Consider the following 17,802-nt stretch of genomic DNA (forward strand, 5'->3'; position numbering starts at 1 on the left):
GAGCAATTATTCCAAAAAAGAAGTATAATTTCTTGACATTGAAAGTGTTGTACATATGTATCATGGAAGGGGCATTACAAGAAGCCGTGGACTTCCTACTGTGTAATTCAGAAGGGAGGTAATGCCTCTTTTCAAAACGGTGCTTGCATGTGCATAATAATAATAATAATAATAATAATAATAATAATAATAATAGTAATAATAATAATAATAACACTTTATTTGTACCCCGCTACCATCTCCCCAAGGGACTCGGTGCAGCTTACATGAAGCCAAGCCCAAATATAACAATACAAGCAACAAACAACAATACAAGTAATAATAAAATAAAAAACATAGACAATAAAATATACAACATATCAATAAGACAGCACACAATTAAAAACAGTGGGAAGGCCAAATGTAAAATTAAAATTGGAAGTGATGCTGGGACATGGACGAAAAGGTGATAGTAGTGTTTGTGGAAGGGCATACGAATAGACTTAAAGAAATGTAAAGTGCTTTGGAGGACAAAGTGCTATGAGATCATTATTCCGGGAACGCACACTGGAACAGCCACGTCTTCAAGCTCCTCCTGAAGACTGCCAGAGTTGGGGCCTGTCTGATGTCTTTAGGGAGTGAGTTCCAGAGTCAAGGGGCCACCACCGAAAAGGCCCTCTCTTGTCCCCACCAAACGCAGGGTCCCCACCAAACGAAGGGATCGTGTGGGTTTGTATATGGAGATGTGGTCACGTAGGTAGGCAGGTCCCAAACCGTTCAGGGCTTTGTAGGTAAGAGCCTGTACCTTGAATTGGGTCCGGTAAATGAATGGCAGCCAATGGAGCTCCTTGAACAGGAGGGTTGACCATATTTATATGAATATGTATTCATTTTTTTAAAAAAAATCTATTTTCCGAGAGGGAAAGCTGTTTAGACAATTTTTATTTTACCAATTCATCGATTAAACATTAATACTCTGGTATTGCATGATGGTAAAGCTTGTAACAGAAGAGCTAAAAGCAAAAGTTGAAAGAGAAGAACAAGCACAAAGCACCCTGGTGTTGCTTGAACAATGTGTTTCTTCATTCTCCTTGATGCCTCTTCCTACATCCCAGGTTCATCGGGAATTCAGCAAATGCCTGCGTCATGCATCCTGCTGCCTACGGAGCCCACCAGGAGCCAACCTGGGCTCCCTCAAGACCTCGGCTATCCGCAGCAACAACCGTTACTACACTGGAACACAGGTACATTTGAGCAGAGTGACAGCGGGGTTTCATTACTAAACTGAGGGTCTCTTAGCCAAGGTAAAGGGTCCTGGGGGATTGTGTGATGAATGAGTGTGAGAGGCTAGGAGATATCTCTAAGTCTTGGAGTTCAGCTGCTCTGCTAATTCCAGGATGGTCCTTTTTTCAGAGCCGAATCCGGAGAATGTGGAATGATACTGTAAGGAAACAGACTGAGTCCAGCTTCATGGCAGGTGATCTCAACAGCACACCAACCCTTAATCGAGGTGAGCAGCCCCTTTTGCTCTGTCATGTCTCATAGTCCTTTCCCAAACCAGAATGAGAAAAAATACACTGTGAGAATGTGGGAGCACCTTCCTAACTCTAGGTCGTCAGACTGGACATTCACAAATCCCACCACCACCACATCTCCATCTGATAGAGAAATTCCTGCCCATTTCTTCCTTCCAACTCTATGCCAATATCTTCCTAAGATGTCGCTGTTCCCATTCCCACTCTAATTTTACCCACACAACTATGGGCATTCCCCAAGAGGGCTGCTTCTCTCCCAAATATTTTTTTGCCACCCAAATGTGGAAGGCCATGTTTTCTTCTTTCAGTGTAGTGTTGACATCTTGCCTCTACCTGGTCTTGTAGGGACAATGGGAAACCACCTGCTAACCAATCCCGTGCTGCAGACACGGGGCGGGACCAGTCCCTACAATACACTCATTGCTGAGTCTGTGGGTTTCAACCCCGCTTCACCTCCTGTCTTCAACTCCCCAGGTAAGACACTTGGCAATACAGAGGATGGATTTTGCCTTGTGAAGTGTATGGATACAGAGAGAGATATATATATATTTTCAATTGTCTTTGGTGAAGGGTGTTTGTGCAGTAGGAATGCATGCAGATTCTGGTTTTGAATACAATGTTAGTAGAAGACCTTTTCAAGAGAATTTACTCAGGGCTTGGGGCACTGGGGGAATGGGTCAGAAGAAGTTTCTGTGAAGTAGCTTTCCACTCTTTCAGCAGGTAGGAAGCTGCCTACTATTGGGTCAGTGTTGGTTCAACTCAGCTCAGCATTGCCTCCATCGATTAGCAGTAGCTCTCTAGAGGTTCAGGCAGGAGTGTCTCCCAGACTTACGTGGAGATGCCAGGGATTGGACCTGGGACTTTCTGCATGCAAAGCATATGCTGCTCTGTCCACTTCTCCTGGGAAGATCTGCTCCATCACTCATAATGTGTGATTGTTGGCCTTGGCTGCTTAGGTAACTCTTTCTCTTTTCTCTTTCCCTCTCCAATACTGTTGCTGCCTGCAGGGAGCTTCCGAGAGTCCAGTACGTCCCTCCTTTCCAGTTCCATTTCGCAGTAATGTTTCTTTCATTGCTAGTTTGACTGGCAGGCTGGGGGTGGGCGCAGCAGAGATGTGAGCAAGTAGAGGGTGTGTTTGGCTGCAGCTGTCAGCAGCAGGGAGCCCTGTAAGGAGGACAAGAATGCTGACTTTTCCTGGGTCAGGGGAGGTGGGAGGTCTCCACGCCTATATCCCTTTCTAAGTGGGTGTGGTGAGGCAGCATGGCTCGTGCACTTCTGGCTGAAGAGCACTAGATGGCGCTAAAAGCTCCTGCAGAGCTCATTCTCCCTTTCCTTGCATGCTGGATTTAACCAGTGGGACCTGTGGGCATCCCTGCCTCAGTAGGCTAACCATAGCATACCTGACAGCTCCTATATGTCTTGCTTTCTGGCTGGAGACAGCTGGCTCTGCAGCTTTTTTTTTAAAGCAGGCTTTTTTCATTGGCAAAAAAGATTATGTGTCTGCCTCATCATGCATGTGACTGTGCCGCTAAAGTAGGCATGCCTCTGTGGCTCTTCTCCTTCTCTATCACCCTAAGGATAGTTTCTTAGTTGTACTTTTTCACACAGATGTCTGTATCTACTAGCAAACCAGCTAACATTACTCCCAGTTCCATTTGTTCTCACACATATACACCAAACACATGTGCCCCATTAAATACTGTACCCCTCTGCACACAAATCCCCCAAAAGACATCTTTAGAATTCCCAGTACTCAGTTTACATGAATCTAATTCCTTCTGTATTTATTGCAAAATCCTGCCAAAGAGAGCAGAGCAGTAGGCAGATAATAGCAAGCACACATTAAAGTTTTGGAGCCTTGCTTATTTTTAGAACAGTTTTTGCCCTGGTAGGCAAATGCAGTTCCTCTAGCCATAAGCAAGCCTTGATTATTCATTTCTGTCTTGCTGGCAAGACAAGGTAGGGCTCTGTGTGTCAAAGGGATCATCTTTCAGAATTATAAGGTTATTTTGGACTGTAAACTTAATGGTCTTACAAGGGCACTTCAAATACTTATTTGTATTATTCTACCTCACTTCTACATGTAGTAATGTAGTAAGCCAACCTTTTAAACTGGAGTGGGAGAGATGTTGAGGCCACAAACTTCTGCCCCAACGCCCTGTATGGAGAGCAACACTAAAAAAAGTAATGCTGTAATACTACCCACTTCCCCAAACGCCTCCTCCCCTTTCTCCTGGAACTAGAGGGGTTGATGACAAAGGCACTTTCAGGACCAGAGGAGAAGTGGAGGGGGTCCTGCATACATGTGGAGATTGTAATGTGTGAATCACGTCTAACCAGGGGAAACATACAACTTCTTGATGAAGCCTGATTTGTTGAAATACGCTCACCATTTCAATTCAGTTTAACCAATAATCCTTCCAGCATCAGGTTCACATTCACGTTTTTGGTTTTCCAGCTGTTGATTTGTTTGGAGGCCAGTGCCCTCTTGTTCAATATACACTGAACAGTTCTCTCAGTGTAACAATTCCCAATGTCTCACATATGCAATTTATTAGAAGTTATCTTCCGTTGCTTCAGCACAAATACAGCATAGGTCCTTCTGCACCTGCACATTCTGTTTTAAATGCTGCTCAAGATATAGCCATTTCTAGCTCAGTTCCTGAGTGATCGCTGCCACTTCCAGACCTCAGGCTGTTGTTTCCTTCCTTCTTCACTGTCTGATGCCTTTATCTGTGTCCAACTTACAGAGCACCCTCTGAACAACAGCCGAGACGCCTGTGGCATGGACACCCTCCCGCTCAATGGCAACTTCAATAACAGCTACTCCCTCCGCAGCGGTGACTTCTCAGCCGATGGCACCAAGATGGCTGATTGTCGACGCAACCTGAGTGACGCTGCTGCCTTTGAAAAAATGATCATCTCTGAGCTGGTGCACAACAACTTGAGGGGGGGAGGCAGTGGTGTGGTCAAGGGAGGTGGGGGTTCCACCGAGATCCCCAACCCCCCTGGGCCACCTCCCCCTCCCAATGTAGGAGCAGGGGGAGGGGGTACCAACAATGAGGATGATGCCATTGTGCCTGACGCCCCTTCCTTGACCCATGAGGAGAACATGGAAATTGAACTCATGTACAAGGCCTTAGAGGAGCCGCTCTTGCTTCAGAGGGCACAATCCATCCTCTATCAGAGCGACCTGGAGGAGTCGGAGAGCTGCACAGCTGACCTGACAGAGGGGGGTGATGGCCAAGCCCCTTCGCCTAACAGGGACTCTTTATACACCAGTATGACTAACCTGAGGGACTCCCCATATCCGGACAGCAGCCCCGAGGCAGTTGGGGAAGTACTTCCTCATGCCCAAGCCATCAATGAAATCTACTACACCAACCGGCCAGCCTTGGTGCCACGCAACCAGCTCCAGGCCTACTACCAAGTTCGAAGACCCAGCAATGATGGCTATTTGGTCCCAGGAAGCTTAGAAAACCCAGCAGTGGAGGGAGATGGCCAAATGCAGCTGGTGACCAGCCTCTGAGGAGCTGAAAAGGGACTGAGGGACCACATTCCCCCCCCCCCCAACCCCAATACAGCATCTTTGCTGTGACCTGGACATTTTCATTTTTTTCCTGGAGGAAAGGGTGGGGAAGAAGAGAATGAAGCAGGGCAGGGGAACAAATAGAGATGGGGTGGTGAAAGGAAGAGCTGAGGCAGAGGGCTTCTCCAAGAGGGAGGGCAGCCATTTTCTCCGTCTTTCCTTCCATCCAATTAATTTTCCAGACACAGAGTGGCACATTACCTATTTGGTTATATCAGTTTATTTTTCAGACAAATGCAATTGAAGAATGAGAACACTATTTAGGCAAAATAATAATAAATGATCAGACATATCTCAACAATACCTCCTAGATGGGTGGGTGGGGATGGAACAATAAATTGAAAATGTTTAAAAGTCAAAATAATTAATTTTTTAAAACCAGTATAAAAGCTAAAGCCATGAGGGTGCCACATTCAGAAAATGGGGCACTTGCTGTGCCTCCTGGCTCAGCACCATGCCTCCCCCCCCCCCCCTTCCTGACCCATGACTTTATTGGTGTGTCTTTCAGAAAAATATAAGGGACAAACAAGAGCTCACAGCCCTTGACCTTAGATGTAAACATTGCCAAAAAAATTAAAAGGGAAAGGTACAAAAGAGAGGAAAGGTTGTTCAGAGAATCCTAAACCCAGAACCTGCCTTCCAATAATTCATGGCTTATTGATAGGATTTGTATTTAAGTTTCTACTTTCTTTCAGTATGGCAGAGCCACAGGACAGTTACATTTGTTTCTTTCTTTTTAAGCCTGCATAGGAATGTTTGACTTGCACCATCATTTCTGGGGAAGAGAGAAGAAGTAGGATCAAGGTGGCTATCTTTAGACTTCATTTTTATTTATTCTGGTTGCATTTGGGAGCAGCCCCTCATAGTGCTTTGCTGTGGTCACCTGAGATGAAATGCAATCTCACAAAACAAAAGATGGAGGAGGGAGGGAAGCCGGGGCCCTTCATCCTGCGTGATCCATTTAACTTGGTTCCATTCGCAGTTGGCTAACCCACCACCCAAAATGGCCTGCTGAGAACCTGCTCCAAAATTAAGCAGTGATGCAAGAAGAATAATCTTCTTTCTGTTTCATTCCTGCCTATAAAGAAGCAAACTTCAGGAGTACCTTACAATGCAAATATGGCTGCTGTCCGAACACATTTGGGACCATGTGGGGAGAAATAGAAGAGTGCCGATTTTCCCCTAAACTGGATGGATTGTCTTTCAGAAAAAAATGACAAAACAAACAAACAAAAACAGCAACAACAGGAACGAAAAAAAAAACACTAACCCAGACTGCACTTTTTTCCCCAAAGGAAAAAGAAATAGGAAAGTCTCCCTCTTCAAGCACAACTCCGACTTTTCTCACCAGCTCTCATCCCAAGAGAGTTTGGGAAGCCACCAGTCTCACCTGGAGGCATCATATCTCTGGGGCGGGCGGTGGGCGGGGTCAAAGTGGGGTTGGGAAGGGGATGTGTGATACCAATTGAAATGCTGTAAATACGGAATCCTAAAAACAACAACAAAGAATTGATTTGCTCACTTGAAAAAGGAAACAAAACCAAGGAACTTTTTTGTCTGGGTTTTCAATATATCTATATCTATATAATATATATAGATATATAGCACGCAACTCTGCTCTGGCCCCACGTGCGGTTGCGGGAGTATGAACGGGAAAACAGAAATCCCAGTTTTGATTGAGATGATGCGGGGAGCCCACCAAGAGCAGATTTTTACAATCAAAAAAGGAAAAAAAACATTTTGGCACAATTTTTATGTAATATATAACATATACTGCGTCATTTCTGTGACCTTGAAGCATTTCCCCTTTCCTGCCAGATGAGGTACCTTTTTCATACATCTCTACATGAAGTTGGTTATTTTCTCATTTACTGCCACTTTGGAATTGTGGGTGGAAAAATATAAAAAAAAACATTTTTTACTGCAAGACCCAAAGATGCTGTAATTCTGTAGTTTCCATGAGAAACTTTTCCTTTTGGGAATTTGGGGGCAGGGGACAGAATGTTGTTTCATTTCACTTTTTTAAAGCAACAACATCATTTGTATTTATTTTTAAACCTTTTTCTGGTTACAATATATTGAAAAAGAAAAGGATGTGAGGTTTTGCTACATAGAGCCTTGACTGTTCATTTTTTGTTTTATTTGTGTTTCTTTGTCACCTCCCAACTAGTAGCTAGCATTCATGAGAAATTGTCAAAAGCCTAGAGGGTTTGGCATTGCTGAGGACTGCCTTCCTAGGTGTATGCAGGGCCTTCCCTTTATTTCACTGTACTGTGTTGGGGAAGAAAAGCCACCAGTGAACTCCTTGGCATTACTTTCCATCATTTTGCCAAGTGCCACTGCTAAGACCCAAGGACTCAATACTAAATTGCTCTGGATGGAGGGAGCACAACCCACTGGTTTCTCCTTCTCCATCAGGTGATAAATCTAATCCTGATATTAGCAGAATTTACATATTTATTTGTCTTCAGATGCTCAATAATCTAGCCTTTTTGTCATTTCTAGCCTTTTTGTGTAGTCCAGTCCCATAGCAAATGCATGCTTCCGGCACCCAAAAACAGCCCTTCATCATTTTTGGTAAAGAAAAGCATGCCCTATTGCTCAAATCTGGGTTTTTTGTTTTTTTCCCTATCAAGAGCTGAGATAGTGATTGACTATAGCCAGCAACAGTGAAACAGACAAAAGTGCATGTGCTGAGTAAGCTCTGCCTTTGGAACATGTCCTGCTCAAGTCTGATAGATTACCTTTTAACTCTAAAATAAAATAATTTAATACAGCTTTCGAGCACAGAGCTTGAACAAAACACCTTTTGGAAACTAGGGAGCCAGCATGTTGTAGAATTACTCACTTTTCCACTTAGGGGTTTCTGCTTCCTGCCACACATCCCCAGCCCAAACCACATGGTTATTGCACTTCTGCATTGAGAAGCAGGAGAGTTGCAAATCTTTTGTTTTCTCATCTGGTTAATTCCTTCAGAAATCACAGTAGGTTGGGCCCTACTTTATTGTTTTACAGGATTTGGGTTGTATTTTTCCTTGGGATCTTTTTGCATGAAAGTTGGAAGATTCCTGATAAACATATCTGCCCAAATGCCTTTCTGACACTCTTGGTCCAGAAGTAACTGGTTCCCTTTTTTAGCCTTTTAAAGACAAGTTCTCACCATCTACCTGTTTTCTCCCCAGACTAGTTCTGATCAGTCCTCTCCCAAATACCAAATAGCCTTATTCACCCCACTTTCATTTGCTGCATTGGTCCAAAGAAGGTTCAGGAACCTTCTTGCCATTTTTACTAAGAGGTACCTCTGTCTGGAAACCTCATATTTAAAAACAACCAAAACCAAAGACATATCTGCCCTCTTGTACCCAGTCAGGAGTAAAGTGGTGGAGACTGAATATTTAGCAGCTCAAGGCTTTGCACTTTCCAGCTCAGTCTTAGCTTAGAGTTGCTTAAACCACAGTTCAGATTTGGACATTGAATTGGAAGGAAAACAGTGCTGCTGCTTGTTCCGCCCTGACAAAAGAGTAATGGGAGAATGTGAACCGGCTCTTTGGAGGATTCGGCTGTAAGATCAAGGCTTTTAGCATTCTAACTTGGGGATCGATCTTGATGCCACCAGCTGTGAGAGTGGTGACACTGAGCCTCTTTTATTTTGTTGGTTGCAACCTTTGGGCCTTATCATTGCCCAATTTCTTTTTCCATTGTTTACCTCAGTGCAAAGTACTACTTACCCTGTGTGACTATACAGCTTGTGAGTTGCATGGACACACAGCCATTGTAAGTTTGGGCTTGAAGGCAAAAGCTAAGAAGAATCCTGTAGGGGAGCGCAAAGGCAAGTTGTTCTGGAACAGAGGAGAGGAGATATTTTCTCCTCTGGTGCCAAAGGGGACAGTGGGGAGGGTTGTCCAGGATCAGCTCCAGGACTGAAAGTGTCATGAGCAGAGTACCTTTGGGTGAGTATCTCCTATTCTATTGCCACTGCAGCAGGAGAAGCTCTCCCAATAATGGTGGCTCGAGTCTGGGTGTTTTTTAAAAAAAAATTCCCCACAGTACTTCTGACACAAGGGAGTTACACTGCCTTGTGGGTCTTATGGGCTGTTTAAATTTCAACCATGGGGTGCTAGAAACCATGCTTTGAAAAGAAGATGCAGGATAGGCATTAGCCAGTGGTGGGCCCTAAACCCAAATATCTGTCCATGGATATAATGGATTGGCACTGGAACTGCCCGCTCCTATTATCATCTAACCACCCACTCACTCCACCTTGGTTAGTATTCCAGCTTCTAACCACTAAGATTAGGTCTGGAAAAACTAGCTAAGCAGCTCAGTGCAGAGAAATGAAGCTACTATTTGGACAGGATGTTTCCGAAAAGAAAAGAATACATAGTTTGCTCAGACTGTAATTATTTTGAGATGCTGCTTTCATTTTTCATTCCATTCAACATCATTTTAAAAACTCTTTTCTACCCCAACCCTACCCCTGTCCTCCTTTGTAAGGATGGTTTTTGAAGCCTTTGACAATTTTAGTTACTCCTTTTTTACCTTTTCCTTTTCTTCAGTCTTTGGGAGGCGGGGCAGAATTTCAAACTAATTCTGGGTGCATCAAAGATAATCAGAATGATATATTGCAACTTTTATTATTTTTAATCATTTTCCTATTATTCAATGCAAAATTGTTAAAAATAATGAGCAGCCACAGCAAAGGTGATCTTGCATTTTCCTCTTTGCTCTCATTTTTCCTTTTGTTATCTTTTAACTTCAATGGGAGTTTGTGTTTCAGTCAGTGAAGATGACTTTTCCTTGTATACAACTCTGACAATACCAAGCTCCTCCAATTCATGGGAGAGGGGGAGAGAAAGGAGGAGCTCACTTATTCAAAGGGTAGAGGTTTGATCCTTAGGGCTTTCCTCTGGTTCTGCATGATGCAGAAATCTGGCAGCATGTCTTGGGTCTAATAGTGCAAGGTCTGGAAGGACTGCCCAATATAAGCAGCATTGTCATTCTGTGTTGGAATGAATAGGACAGGGAGATATATTGGGCTCTGTACAGATTGATTACTACCATATCTTTGTACAGAATTCATTTTTTGTATTCGTATATTTTATTTTATCACTGAAGTCTTACTTTGGCAATTACCTTTTTAAAAGGTATCATATGTTGTTAGTGGGGAAAGGAGCCAGGAAAGATTATGTGATGGTTCCATACCTTGTGAGCCTCATGAGGTGGCAATTGCCAAACTGTTTTCATGGCTGCAGAGGGCAAGACCTTCTTAATAATGAGAGAGCCCATGAAGCTTCCCATTCAACAGTTTCTACTGTTGGCCACAGATCTAGCCATGGCGGACACTTCTTTTTGCTAACAGCCCATCAAGCTGAAGCTTCTGGACTACAGTTTCTCTTTCTTTATCCTCTCATCAAAGACTTATGCAAATCTGTGAGCTCAACTCACTTTAGTAAAAAGTATTCCTGCTGGCTTCTCAAAAGCCATCTACCATCACTGCCTTGGTGCCATTAAGACCAATGGGCTAGTTAGCCCCAATTAATCCCCATTAGCCTTTGGGCCAACATATCATGGAGAAGATGAGACATCGTCTAGGGCAATGGCTCCCATTCTTTGGAAAATAGTTGGGGACCACCAGCCTCTATGCCTCACACCTACTGCCCTGCACTCTGCTCATCTAGGCCACCTCTGCCACCTCTCTAATTGGCTGCCAACAAGTCAAAATGAGGGGCACTTATGCACAAGCTAGTTTAGGACAGCACTACCTCTAGGGCAACTTTAGAACTCAGACTGTGCTGTCAAAAAGCCATTCTGAGCTGGAATCACTGGGCATAGCAGGACCCAGACCCTCTTTCCTTCTTGCATGGGGGTGAAATGCCCATCCTTCTCTGCCAGAAACTCTCAGGTTTCACCAACTCCGAGAGTGGATTCTTTTCAAAGTCTGTTGGGGCGGGGGGTGAGGGTGGTGACAGCTATAAAACCTAACAACTCTTGAAAGTGGAGAATCACTTGCCTTCCCCAAACTGTATAAACAAAGCATATGGTTGAAACAGGGAATCCATATGATTTGTTACAGTGATGTCTCCTGCTGGCTAAGACAGCCTTGGAAAGGTTCCGTATACTCTGTTGACGCAGGCCTAAATGGTGTATCCCTGTGTCTTAGATTGTGTCTCACACTCCTGAGTATGCAGTAGTTGAAACCATACGTGCAAGGCAGCCAAATACCACTTGGTGGGCAAACATACTAATTCATATTCCACTAGACAGTCCTAGTTAAGGTATCTATCAGAGAGAGTGGAGTAAACACCTTTGAAGCAAATTTGTCTGGGGAAGGGGTAGTAGCAGCTTTCCTCTTGAGACCCTGTCTGCTTCCCTCTGTTGCAAATGTGCTGTATATGTCATATGGCCTGTCCTAGGGCCCAACACTGGCCTGCTGTCTCAGGTGTGGTGAAGGCTACAATCCCATTGAAAAAAGAGTCAACTGCTAATCCAGTTAGCTTCTATATGGGGAGGACGATGTGATATTGTATTTTTGTCTCATGCAGCAAAATGTTGTGGGCTGGCCCTTACTCTAGATATGGGAATCGTCCTGCCAGAGAGAAGCAAAGCCATAATTGCTTACACTGGAACAGGAACAGGAATATAAAACAGGAAATGATGCCTGTTGACAGAACAGGAAATCAGATTAAGTCACATTGCCTCACGAAAGTTACCCTAGTCTCCATAGTAATTCCCAGCAAAATTTCCCTCCCGTTTATTGGTGTGAAGCTGTGCCTTTTGAATGGCAGCAAAAAGGCCTGCGCCCAAGAGCCCAAGGCCTGCTGGGAAGGTTTGTGATTCATTCCCTCCCTCATTGGTCCCTCAATGTCCCCTTCTACAGGTTGGTGCTGATCCATTTCCTATCTCCACACCATTGCTTTTGCCCACTTCGCCTTTTTTTGTTCCATTTCTCTGTCTTTCAGTTCCCTTCCCTTCCTTTCAACATGCCAAACCAATTTTGGGTCGAGTGCATTAAACAGAAAAAAATATAATAATGAAAATTTTAAAAATATTTAAAAAATGGAAACTTGTTGAGTTACAAAAAAAATTAAAACAATAAAGAAAATATGATTTCTTGGAACTGCAAGTAGTTGTGAATCTTTCTTTGTGGATCAAGGGGTCCAAGAGGACAAAGCAGAAAAGAAGCTGTGGAAAAGATTGTACATTAAGCACTTATTTTAAAACAATGGGAGGGGGCACTTCTATACTTGAGGCTAGTTTAGAATTGCTAACTCTTGACTCATAGAATCAAAGAGTTGGAAGAGACCCCAAGGCCCACCTAGTCCAACCTCTTTCTGCTACGGTGCAGACAATACTTTTATTCCTCAGGGGCCAGAGCAGGGGTCTCTAAACTAAGGCCTGCAGATCAGATGCAGCCCTCCAAGGTCATTTACCCAGATCCCACCCTAAACTTCAGACTTAGGGGAGCCCTAAGTCTGAAGTGACTTGAAGGCACTCAACAACAACAATCCTAACTAACTTGACTACATTATTCGAAAGCAGGCCCACACTTCCCATTGAAATACTGGTAAGTTTATCATGGTTTAAATTGTTCTTTGTAATAAATATTGTATTGTTTGGTTTTGGTTTTTTATTTTTGCACTACAAATAAGATATGTGCAATGTGCATAGGAATTTGTTCTTATTTTTTCAAACTATATTCCAGTCCCCTAACAATATAAGGGACTGTGAACTGGCCCTCGCTTTAAAAGTTTGAGGATCCCTGGTCTAAAGCTGCTTCTCCTAAGAGAGGGAAGGAATCTCAGCAAGTAGATTCCTTCCCTCTCTTAGAAGAAGCAGCTTTAGACCAGGGATCCTCAAACTTTTAAAGCCTACCTGTCATCTGTCTCTCCCTTTCCCCGTGTGTATGTGTATGCACATACCTCACATTGCAAAAAATGAGATGTTGAAATCCTTCTCACACACAACTCTTACTCTTGTGATACAGTGCCTTGGTCAGTTTGCCTGCCCCTTTTCTTTGGATTCCTGAACTCCAGTAAAAAAAAAAAACTCAACTGAGGTTTCTAAGTTATTACAATGCTAGACATTTGGCAAGTGAAAGAAAATTTCATGAGGTGCAGAATATTTATTTTGAAGACAATCTTGGAAAAGGTTTATTACACTGCAAAAACTTTGTTTTTGCAGGACATCCTGCAGCACATGTTGCTGTAGTTTTTCAATGAATATTTCATAGAGTCTCAATCAATACAGTTTGTGTCACCCACAAAAATGAAGTTTCTTGAGTATAACAACCACTTTCAAAGTAAGTACCACACAATTAAACAGAAAATAACAATTTCAAACCGGGAACAGAAATGTTTTCAAATACTGTGTATTAGTTGGATGCCTGCCTTTTCTTCTTGATGTTTCTTATTTTTTGGATGCATATTACTTTGATTGTAAATTAAACTGTTGTTTTTTGGTCAGAGGGGAGAGAGATAGACGACTTCCATGTAGCAAAGCTAGAGATTGAAGTCCTAGCTGGAGTTTTGATTGCCACCCAACATCTTAATTCTACTAGCCATACTAACACTATCAACAACATGGTTACATTGAGGGCAAGACCAGTACCATTATTACAGGCTGGCTGACAATAATGGTCTTAGTCAATTGATTATTAGCGTAATATTTCTTGTGGAAGGTGTGATTTCATTGTATCTTCAATGTACAGTATATGATATCTATAGATCACTTAAGACTATTGATGGTTTTCATGATGAGGCAAGAACAAGAGGACTAGGATGATGAGGTAGGTGGTATGGTTGATATGGACAGTGCTAGGATGCTAGGCCAAATGGAACAAGACTCCAAGAATGCCATTAGCTGCTCCATTCCCACCCCAATCCCAGTCCCAAGGAAAAATACTGCACATACTCGCACTCCCTGATGCCACCAATTGATAGCAGGGGTGGTGAATGCAGATATTTGAATTGTAGTTCCAGTCAGTGTCATGGCTTCCTACCAGCCACCACAGTGGACTCAGAGATTATGGACTTTGTCTTTTGCCCAGGTCCTTGTACTATGAGGTATTGTTTCCGCACTTCCTTTACCTCAGCCAACTCAAAACAGAACCACAGGATGAGATGAAATGTTTGAACTATAGCACTAGGAGACCTCAATACTCTGAAGCACTAAATTTGCTCTAATTTTGGAAGCTACTCGGGGTGAGGCCTGGTAAGACCTTGGATGGTAGACCACCAAAGAACAACAGATATTATTGGCTGTCTTTCAGTGGAAGGCAATGGCAAATCACCTCCTTGCCAAGAAAACCTTCAGAAACTCATGAGGTCACCATATGTTGACAGGTATCTTGAAGATACATACACATGAGGGGGAGAAGGGTCTTTTTAATGCTTCCACACTTGCCATTCGCTTTATCCAAATCCTACATTAAGAGAGAATAGTAGCTTAAGGAGATGACCTTGGGAAAATGTAACTGTGGGTTTAATACCCTTCCCTAGCACAGGGCGTAGCTTACAGCTGCAAATATGGTGTTTTAACTGTGAAATATCCAGCCCCATATCTCTTGTCTGACTTAAGAGTGCATTCATGTGGACTGGGCTGCCAATATTCTAAATGTTTCTGCAGTCAATGATCTGGCCCTTCTGCTGCTCCCTGCTGGCTTGCAATAAGGAAACGGTCACTATTCTCTGTTTTACCAAGCATTTTAATGAAGCTCAGTGCTGGAAAGGAGATGTGGATGTTCATCACTTGCCTACGCTATAGATCCAGGAACCAAAAAGGACTCCCAGTTTGGCTGCAAGGTGACTCTGTCATGTAATTCATAAGACTACAGAATAGAGGGCTACAGTGTGAAAGATCAGGGGAGAAATGTTTTGTCTGTTAGAAAGAAGAGGAAACGTAAAGTAATTTAAAGACGAGCCTGTTGTTATTTTCTTGTTGGAGATAAAACAAAGTTTGATGGATTAAAATAGAAGAGCATGGACCAAAGGCCAGAATTATATTATTAGTTTAACTAAAGGAGTTCCATATAATTAATGGGATTTATCTATGTATTGATTCACCATTCAGCAATTGATGCTGTGGGTCTACTCTAATTGGCAATAACAAAGAGAATTCAGACCAAAGAATCTGGGATACAGAGTTTCAGAATTCTGTTTTCAGCTTTGGCCAAACACAAAATGGAAGGAAATATAACTGTACAATTAGCATGCTTTTGTGCTTTCAGTGTTTGTTTTTCCATTCCCAATATTGCATACAGGCCTATTGACTTCCATGTAGAGATCAAAGCAACAGCTTATGCAATGAGGGCATCTGGTTATGAGGAGTCTATAGTGGGAGTCAATTTCACACCTTGTCCTGTGCCTGACTACTTGGAAGCAAGTCACATTTTCTCCTGGCCTAAGGATGCATTGAGCTGAGACTTAGGGAGCATCTACCCTGTAGAATTAATGCAATTTCACATCATTTTCTGTGCTATGACTCAGTGCTCAGGCCCGTAGCCAGGATTTTTATTCAGGGGGTGCTGAGTTTGATTCGGGGAGGGGGGCTGAGTTTGATTCGGGGGGGGGGGGAGTGAGGATCTACCCTACCAAACCTTTTCATATCGTTATCCCAATACCCCCATGCATACGGGATATATTGAGCATGGTGATCAGATCATGATATGAATAAACATAACCATTTAAATAATGTACCAGTAAGGCCTTCTCACAGGCCACCCTGAGAATTTCAGGGGGGGGGATGAAGTCCCTCAAGCCCCCTTCCCCCCAGCTACATGCCTGTCAATGCTATAGATTATTGTTGTAGTTTTATGTGTCTTTGACCTTCGCTGCCAATGAGTTCTTATGCCTCACCAAACTACAAATCCCATGACTATTAGAGTGGTGTGAAATTGCATTGTTACTACTGGTTCTTTCCTTTTGCATATTCCTTTGTTCATGGCTCCTTGTAAGGAACTGAACTGAGCAGTCCAGGATTGTTTCCTTCCAGAAAATGATGCATAGACGCAGGCACAGAGGCTGGATTTCTCTCAACCTTCGGATTATGCGATAAAGATCATTTTACCCCTTCCAAAATGCAAAAAAAAAAAAAAACCCCAACAGTCCATAAAATATTGAATTAGAAGAAGAATGCAAACCGTTTTCTGAATGCACATTTCCATTGTGACTTCCGCATTGGAACGATAAACTTCTGTTTTTAATTAGCACCATAATTTTTCATACGGTTTAAAAATAAAACAGGTGGCATGTGTTATGCTGCTGGCTGCAAGCATACAAACATCACCAAGACAGATGGTCTTTGAGAAGTCTAAGAAAGGCTCAAAGTTATTTTTAATTAGTACAATTTGGGCTCTTTGTGTGGCTGTGTGCACGGGAAGAGGAAGGAGCCCTCAAATAACTAGGAGGACTTGAAATGGAGCTTCACAGAGCCTGGAGAGTCAAGTATGGACTGCCCAAAGTCTTTCCTCCAGTGGCAAAACTGCACAGGTGGCACTGGTGTGTCTCTGAACAGATGCTTTTATTGATGTTCAGCATCCTTGGTTTTATTTGATTTTATTGTAATGTGTTGTTGGGCTTGGCCTCATGTAAGCCACCCCGAGTCCCCATTGGGGAGATGGTGGCAGGGTATAAATAAAGATTATTATTATTATTATTATTATTATTATTTTACTGACCCAAAGCACAGTAATGTCACAGCAAATGAGATCTGTATGCTGGATTTCGTATCATAAAATCAGAAGTCGAACACTTCCCAAGCGTCTAGGCCTGTGTGGTGTATTTTCGAATGATGCGCGCAGATCCAAGTAAGGTGGTCTTGCAATTGACAGATCGTGATTTTGTCGATGTTTATTGTTTCCAAATGCCGGCTGAGATCTTTTGGCATGGCACCCAGTGTGCAAATGACCACTCGGACCACCTGTACTGGTTTATGCCAAAGCCTTTGCAGTTCGATTTTGAGGTCTTGATAGCGGCTGAGTTTTTCCTGTTGTTTTTCCTCAATCACCCAGTATGGCGATATCAATAATCTAGACTTTTTTCTTTTCCACAATTGTGATGATGATGATGATGATGATTATTATTATTATTATTATTATTTGCTCACAATCAACACTAGGTCTTCTGGGTCTAATTTAAAATGCTGTTAAAATTACATTACTCTTGGAGTAATGATATCGAGGCTTGAGGGTAAGGAGAAACTCCCCTGCACTCATTCTTCTATGCTGCTAAAGGGCCCTTTTTGTGCTCCCAAACATCCCAGGACCTGGTTCCAGATTATCTGCTTATGCCAGATTATATGGCAGTGGAAACTCATATAATCCATTTCAAAGCACATAATCTCGGATTAGGGTAAAGGTTTCCCCCTGACATTAAGTCCAGTCGTGTCTGACTCGGGGTTGGTGCTCATCTCCATTTCTAAGTCGAAGAGTCAGCATTGTCTGTAGACATCTCCAAGGTCATGTGGCCAGCATGACTGCATGGAGTGCCGTTACCTTCCCGCCAGAGTGGTACCTATTGATCTACTCACATTTGCATGTTTTTAAACTGCTAGGTTGGCAGAAATGGGCTAACAGTGGGACCTCATGCCACTCCCCGGATTCGAACCTGCAACCTTTTGGTTAGCAAGTTTAGCAGCACAGTAGTTTCACCCACTGCACCACCGGCAACTCCCTGATCTTGGATTAGATACTGGGATATAAGG

General features: G+C 43.0%; 1 protein-coding gene across 9 annotated transcripts in view; it reads left to right on the forward strand.

Annotated features, from left to right (window-relative positions):
• Window positions 1-12,220, forward strand: part of ADGRL1 (adhesion G protein-coupled receptor L1) — a 204,669-nt gene extending 192,449 nt beyond the window's left edge. For 5 of the 9 annotated variants that reach the window (XM_060764886.2, XM_060764885.2, XM_060764887.2 and 2 more), the window contains 5 exons: window positions 1,095-1,223; window positions 1,393-1,489; window positions 1,860-1,988; window positions 2,522-2,539; window positions 4,265-12,220. In XM_060764886.2, the coding sequence (XP_060620869.2) occupies window positions 1,095-1,223; window positions 1,393-1,489; window positions 1,860-1,988; window positions 2,522-2,539; window positions 4,265-5,043 (1,152 nt within the window). In that variant the 3' untranslated portion in view covers window positions 5,044-12,220. Of the gene's footprint in view, window positions 1-1,094; window positions 1,224-1,392; window positions 1,490-1,859; window positions 1,989-2,521; window positions 2,571-4,264 lie in introns of all 9 variants that reach the window. The other 4 variants (XM_060764889.2, XM_060764892.2, XM_067463760.1 and 1 more) reach the window with 2 other exon arrangements.
• Window positions 12,221-17,802: the final 5,582 nt, after the last annotated feature.

This window comes from Anolis sagrei, chromosome 2 (genome assembly GCF_037176765.1).
Source record: "Anolis sagrei isolate rAnoSag1 chromosome 2, rAnoSag1.mat, whole genome shotgun sequence".
Lineage (NCBI taxonomy): Eukaryota > Metazoa > Chordata > Lepidosauria > Squamata > Dactyloidae > Anolis > Anolis sagrei.